Genomic DNA, 7,213 nt, shown 5'->3' with positions numbered 1-7,213 from the left:
TATTGTTATTTTTGTTGTTTTATCCTTTTGTTTTTTGTTATTGTTAATATTATTATTGTTGTTGTTCATCTTATTGTTGTTGTTGTTGCTGCTGTTATTGTCACTCTTATTGTTATTATAATAATAATGATTTTGATTAAGGTTATGAACATAATGATAATTACTATAATATGATGATTATGATGACGATCGCCACTGTATTATTGTCTTCAACTATTTCGAAATGAATTAGAACAGACATTTCTAACCCAAATCTAATCCCAATCAGTCAGTCCACCATAACCCAATCTCTTTAACCTAATCCCTTGAACCTGTTTCAACCTATCCCGATCCTAACCCAATCAACAAGTTCCAATCACAACCCAATCATCGAATTCTTATTCAACCCACGAATCTCAGTACTAATCCTGCCACAATCTTTTTTTTTTTCCCTCTAGAAAAAATCCCTACTAGGCTTTTACTGCTGTTATTATCGAAACACAAACAAACAAACAAAAAAACAACAACAACAACACCCAATCAAAGCACAAGAAAAAAACACTATTATCCAAAATATAAAACTAACAATACAGTAAAAAATAACCCAATGGTAATAGTAACAAATCTCTCCCTCTGCCGCAGGCGTGGACCGCTTCGGGCGCCGCAACCTGGGGCGGCACCGGCGGAAGGAGGGCGGGCGGCGCAACGGCATGGGCGGGGGGGGCGGGGGGGGAAGCGAGCTGCCCCCCCACTTCGACCCCACCTCGCCCACGCAGATCAAGGCGCAGCTGGGCTCGAGCGCTTATCTGCCGTGCAAAATCAAGAATCTGGGAGATAAGACGGTGAGTGATGCTGCATGATAGTGAGGATAGTGGAAGATAGTGAGAATTATGTGTGGTTATGAGGTAAGTTTTAATTGTGTGAGATAAAGGACTTGGGGACAAGAGGGTAAGTGATGGTGCTTATAGTGACTCTGGTGAAAGACAGTGATAAGGATGGTGAGCAAGAGGAACTTAGGGTTTAGGGCGATGAGAAAGATAGTGACTATGGTGAAAAGGACAAGGGCATCTGGGCACGAAGATAATAATTATGCTAACTACAAAATAAAGATGATGGTAATAGTGCATATTATAAAACATGGGGGTAAGTATGTATGGTGACGAGTATAAAGAAAACATAAAGGGAAAGAAGACGGTGAGTATAATTGTGAATGATGGTGGATATGGTGCAAGCTAACGACAAGGACATGCAGTTATAACCTTGGTGATTATGGAGATGAAGATGAATGATAGTGACTGGGGTCGGGATTGGTCTCCTGGATGAGGAAATTAGAAGGAAAACGGTCCCTGGATTTGATACGGAAGGATGATGATAGTGAGATGATAACAGGAGGATGATAGTGATATGATAACAGGATGATGATAGTGATATGATAGCGACATCAATGATAAAATGAAAGAGTAGTTGGCCTGAAGCGCTTATCTGTTATAAGATAAGGTGATGATGGTGAAGAATGGTGACAGGAGGTGCAAGATGAAGTATTTGGGAAGTTATAGTGAATTTATGTTGTTGGTTGTGATGATAGTGATAATCATAGTGAAAGTGATGATACTGATAACAGTAAAACCACCATTAAGGATGACAGTAAGAATAAGATAATATGGTGAAAGATAGTGACCATGGGGAATGTGATTGTGAAAGGGGATTAGAGAGCGGGAAAGACTGAGGTAATGATAGTGAAAATAATGCTAGTGGTGGCAGCTGGGATTATCTAATAATGATAATACAAATAATGATCATTATCATCATTACCAGTGCGACGATTATAGGTATTCTTCATATCATTATTATCGCTTTATTATCATTAATATTATCATCATAGTTATTCCCATTGTTATTAGCATTATTATTTTTTTAAACTTCGCCTTTATTCTCTCCCTATGTAATTATCTACCATTATTATGTCTCACTCCATCTTTCAGGTCCCTTGGATCCACTTAAAAAGAAAAAAAATGTTTTTATTCTGTCACTGTCTCTATCTCTTATCTGTTTGTCTGTCTGCGTCTCTCTCTCTCTCTCTCTCTCTCTCTCTCTCTCTCTCTCTCTCTTTCTCTCTCTTTCTCTCTCTCTCTCTCTCTCTCTCTCTCTCTCTCTCTCTCTCTCTCTCTCTCTCTCTCTCTCTCTCTCTCTCTTTCTCTCTTTCTCTCTCTCTCTCTCTCTCTCTCTCTCTCTCTCTCTCTCTCTCTCTCTCTTTCTCTCTCTCTCTCTCTCTCTCTCTCTCTCTCTCTCTCTCTCTCTCTCTCTCTCTCTCTCTCTCTCTCTCTCTCTCACTCTCTCCCTATCTTCTTCCCTCTTCCTCTCACTTCCCCCCTCTCCCTCTCCCTCTCTCTCTCTCCCCTACATTATCATCCCTCTCTCTTCTCCTTCCAGGTCCCCCCACCCCCCGTCTCCATTTTTCTCCGTTATCATCTATTTCTCTCTCCCCCTTTCTCCCCATCTACCTGCATCATCACCCCTCTCTCTCTCCTCCTTCCAGATGTCTCTCTCCCCCCCTCTGTCCATTTATCTCCCATATCATCTGTCTCTCTCTCCCCACCTCCCTTTCTATCTCCAGCATCACCCCTCTATCTCTCCTCCTTCCAGGTCTCTCTCTCCCCCCTCTATCCATTTTTCTCCGTTATCATCTCTGTCTCTCTCTCCCCACCTCCCTATCTACCTCCTTATCACCCCTCTCTCTCTCCTTCCTCCAGGTCTCATGGATCCGCAACCGGGACGCGCACATCCTCTCCGTAGACCGGTACACCTTCATCGCGGACGCCCGGTTCATGGCGTGGCACGAGGCCGTCACGCAGACGTGGACGCTGCAGATCAAGTTCGTGCAGGCGAGGGACGCCGGCAGCTACGAGTGCCAGCTGTCCACCGAGCCCAAGATGAGCCACTTCGTCCACCTCACGGTTGTTTGTGAGTATTGGGGCTGGTTGGAGGGGTGTGGTTGTGGCTGAATGGGGTTCAGTGGGTATGGTTGGTTGGCTGTGGAATTGTGAGGTTCTCTGTGTGTATTGTGGGTGGTTGTGTTATAGGTAGCTGGTTGTGGAGCTGAGGGGTTGCTTGTGAGTGATGTGAATGGTGGGCGGTTGTAGACTGGTGTGGTTGAGTACAGAGGGCGGGTGGTTGGGGGTTGTGCGTGAGTTAAGTGTAGATTTTGGATGAATCAGAGTGGTAGAGTTTCGTGGTTAGTTATGTCATTGAGGTTGAGTATTAAGGTTGAGTATTACTATACCCCACATCCAATACTACAAATGTATACTATAACCACTTTGATAGAGAGTTGACGATATAGCCTTACAAAATGCCAACTACGCCCAGTGATCTAACCACACGAGCAGCAACTACCAGCCAAGTATACGATTTTCAGAATCCCTAATAATTCCTTACCGTTTCCCTTCCCCAGCCCCGAGAGTGACAATTCCAGGTGGATCGGAAATCCACGTGCGGAGCGGAAGCACAGTGACCATCAAGTGTGTAGTGAGTCATGCCCTACAGCCGCCCAACTACGTCTTCTGGTACCATGTGAGTGCACTGCTGCGGGCGTTTCTGCACTGGGTTGAGTTGGGTCGATGGAATGAGTATTTTAGTTGGGGTTTTGCTCTGTCTGTTATCGAAATACTCACACACACACGGACACGCACTTGTATGCACACACACACACACACACACACACACACACACACACACACACACACACACACACACACACACACACACACACACACACACACACACACACACAAAAAAAAAAAAAAAAAAAAAAAAAAAAAAAAAAAAAAAAAAAAAAAAAAAGACACATAGATATATATGAGCAGATATGATATTTGAAAAGATCGAAGCAAACCTTTGAAAATTGCTCTCTTCTTGGACTACACCAATGAATATTATATTTCAGCATTATTATCACTATTCATTTTAACTAACGAAATCTCCCTCTTTCCCCTCCCTCTCCTTCGCCACGCCCACAGGAGGACACCCGCGTCTCCGAGAGCTCCTGGGCGGGTGTGCAGCAGACGCCCCTGACGCAGGTTTCGGGAGAAGCCAGCGTCGCCGCTTTGACCATAACCTCCGTGGACCAACAGCATGCAGGAAACTACACTTGCGCCCCAGCTGCTCTCACGCCCGTGTCGGCCACGCTGCATGTCCTTCTTAATGGTAGGTGGGTGGGAGAGGGAGCGAGGGCGTGTGAGAGAGCATGAGTGATAGAGTGAGGGCGAGTGAGAGAGCATGAGTGATAGAGCGAGGGCGTGTGAGAGAGCATGATTGATAGAGCGAGGGCGTGTGAGAGAGCATGAGTGATGGAGCGTGGGCGTGTGAGAGAGCGCGCATGTGTACACACACACAAACACACACAATTTGGATCAGAAATAGCACATCGCTAATTGTTTTTAGAAACCTTCCAGTTACCCTCGGGGTACCATACAAATCCAGCTGTAAATAGCCAATATAAACATAGAATTCGCTTATCTAATTAGGTTTCTTTCTGTAGTATCACATATGCATGTATGTTTGGGATACCACAACTAATCAGCCCAGTGATCATTCTGTTTCATAGATTGTATATATATATATATATATATATATATATATATATATATATATATATATATATACATATATATATATATATATATATATATATATATATATATATATATATATATATATATATATGTGTGTGTGCGTGTGTGTGTGTGTGTGTGTGTGTGTGTGTGTGTGTGTGTGTGTGTGTGTGTGTGTGTGTGTGTGTGTGTGTGTGCATATGTACATATGTACACACACACACACACACACACACACACACACACACACACACACACACACACACACACACACACACACACACACACATATATATATAATATTATATGCAAGTATGTATGCTTGTCTGGCCGTGCATTTCCGCCAGCCAACAGAGCCTTGCAACTTACCTGGACGCTCTGTGCCCGCAGGAGAGCGCCCCGCCGCCATGCAACACGGGACGAGCGGCGCCGTCGCAGCGTCCTCCTTCTCCCGGAGGAACGCCCTCTTCCTCAGCGTCTTCGCCTTCGTCGAGCTCCTTCAGACACTCCTGCGGTGATGGTCTCAACCGGACGCGCCCTTCCTCTTCTCCCCTTTTCTTTCCCTTTCTTCTTCCCTCATTTTTCGTCTTCTTTTTTAATTGTGAATCGTGAGCTTATAAGGACCTAGTTGTGTTGAGTGTGGGTCATTGTACAAGAACCTGAAATGCCGGGAGTTGTGGCGCGTTTTAAGCTGTTCTGTCCGTCTATGACCTGTGAACAGCGATGAACTGTTCTGAACAACTCTGAACTGCGAACTTTGAAAACTACGATGAACTTTCATCAACTATTGCCTATGAAAAAAAACTGTGAATTGTGCACAACATTGAAAACAGAAAGAAATGTGAGCTATGTACATCTGTGCATTTATTGAAGAAATGTGAACAGTTGTGGATTATGAACATGGATTCTTCTTTTCTGGCTGTTGAAACTATCTATACCTCGTGTGTGTGTGTGTGTGTGTGTTTTTCATTCAAGAGAAGTGATATGTATGTCATGTCTAAGCGATACAGTTTCCAAAATATAAATATATATATATACAATATGTGTTCATCGTTCAAAATGGAAACATGGTTCACATTTGGTGTTTATGCCAAGACAGAAGAGATTGATGATTTCTGTTTTGATTTGTTTTGTTATCATTATTAATATTAATACCTCAGAAAGAATGACAACAGTGGAAGAAAACTATGTTCTAAACAGGCTGCACATTTCCAAACAATACATGTATATAATCCCAGCAAATGTATTCATTGTTGGTGTTTAACGTGAAAATATGAATGGATTATTTTGTGTATCTGTATATTAATTTCGACAAAAAATACCTACTACAGTATATATTGTCAATGAAAGTGAAGAAAACAAAGAGAAAAATTCGCATGATGTAAAGAGTGACTTTCTAAAAGAAATTATAACGTACATGTTCAGAACATCTTGCTACAGCGTTCACCTTCACTCAATGAACAAAGGTGACTGTTGATAGTGGACCAGTGACCCCTTTCTAAAAATAGATACGTCGGTTTTAGTCAAATAAAAGCTGGAACACTTGAACGAAGGAGGAACAGAGGAGAACAGATCAGTAGCGTGGGAGAAGAACACGTTAAATGTAAAAACCTGAGTAGTGTAATGTTCTATTTTTCTTGTACGAGAATGTGTGCTATAGATGTATACATATGAAGGACACTTGTAAATAATTTGATAACCGGTGAACTGAAAACACCCCGTGAACATTTTTTTTTTCTTTGTTAATCTACGGATTACAAACATGCGCTTATATAATGGGTGTTTCAGAATACCCAAAGAAACTATATACCTACTATTGGTATCCATACTCCATTATCCCTCATGGTACCCAGCCGACCCGATACCCGTGCTAGCTCAATGACTCTTATCCTTAATGTCAAGTAAATATGACGTACCTTGATATATACCCCAGTGAACATACCCCTTGGTGCCTAGTTATGATAGTATGGTACTCAAATTATTCCCTTCTTCACTCCTTTCCTCCATCCTTCCACCCCCCCCCCCCCTTTACCTTCCCCTGCTTTCAGCATTCTTCGTCCTCCCTTACTCCCCCTCCTCCTTTTCCTTCAGCTCCCTTATTCCCTTCCCCCACTTCCATTCTTCTTCTCCCCAAGCCCTCAAAACTCTCTTTTTTTTACCCTTAAATACCTTTTCCTTTCCTCTCTTGCCCATACCCCTTTTGGCACTGACAGCACGGTGCCCAGTTACCAGCCTCCCTCTTGTAAACAAACAAAAAAGTAAGATACTCCAAAGAAATACCCCTCCCCCACCCCTTACGTACCCTACCCCCTTTCCCTCCCTTTCTTTACTCTTTCTCCCATCTCCCTTTCCCTCCCCCCATCCCCCTTTGACTCCCCTCCCCACACCCATACCCAGAGGCCAAGCCGAGGTACCTTTATAAGGTCACAAAGAAGTCCAAGTGCACATTGTACTGTATGTCCCGCCCTCGCTTTGCTTTTCAGTTGCGGTTAAGGTCATCGTTATTATTGTTTTTTTCTGTCATCATCCCCACTGTTATTAAGATTATCATTATCATTATTATTATTGTTATTATTATCATTATTATCATTATTATTATTATTATTATTATTATTATTTTTATT

At 42.7% G+C, this 7,213-nt stretch overlaps 1 protein-coding gene across 3 annotated transcripts in view; it reads left to right on the top strand.

Moving 5' to 3' along the window:
- LOC125038792 (hemicentin-2-like) overlaps window positions 1-6,596 on the top strand; it is a 49,630-nt gene extending 43,034 nt beyond the window's left edge. For all 3 annotated transcript variants that reach the window (XM_047632410.1, XM_047632408.1, XM_047632409.1), the window contains exons 3-7: window positions 622-821; window positions 2,730-2,940; window positions 3,431-3,549; window positions 3,996-4,182; window positions 4,980-6,596. In XM_047632410.1, the coding sequence (XP_047488366.1) occupies window positions 622-821; window positions 2,730-2,940; window positions 3,431-3,549; window positions 3,996-4,182; window positions 4,980-5,107 (845 nt within the window). In that variant the 3' untranslated portion in view covers window positions 5,108-6,596. The remainder of the gene's footprint in view (window positions 1-621; window positions 822-2,729; window positions 2,941-3,430; window positions 3,550-3,995; window positions 4,183-4,979) is intronic.
- The last annotated feature ends 617 nt before the right edge of the window (window positions 6,597-7,213 follow it).

The sequence above is a fragment of the Penaeus chinensis genome, chromosome 25 (assembly GCF_019202785.1).
Source record: "Penaeus chinensis breed Huanghai No. 1 chromosome 25, ASM1920278v2, whole genome shotgun sequence".
NCBI classification, from domain to species: Eukaryota; Metazoa; Arthropoda; class Malacostraca; order Decapoda; family Penaeidae; genus Penaeus; species Penaeus chinensis.
This window is presented reverse-complemented; position numbering and strand designations above follow the sequence as displayed.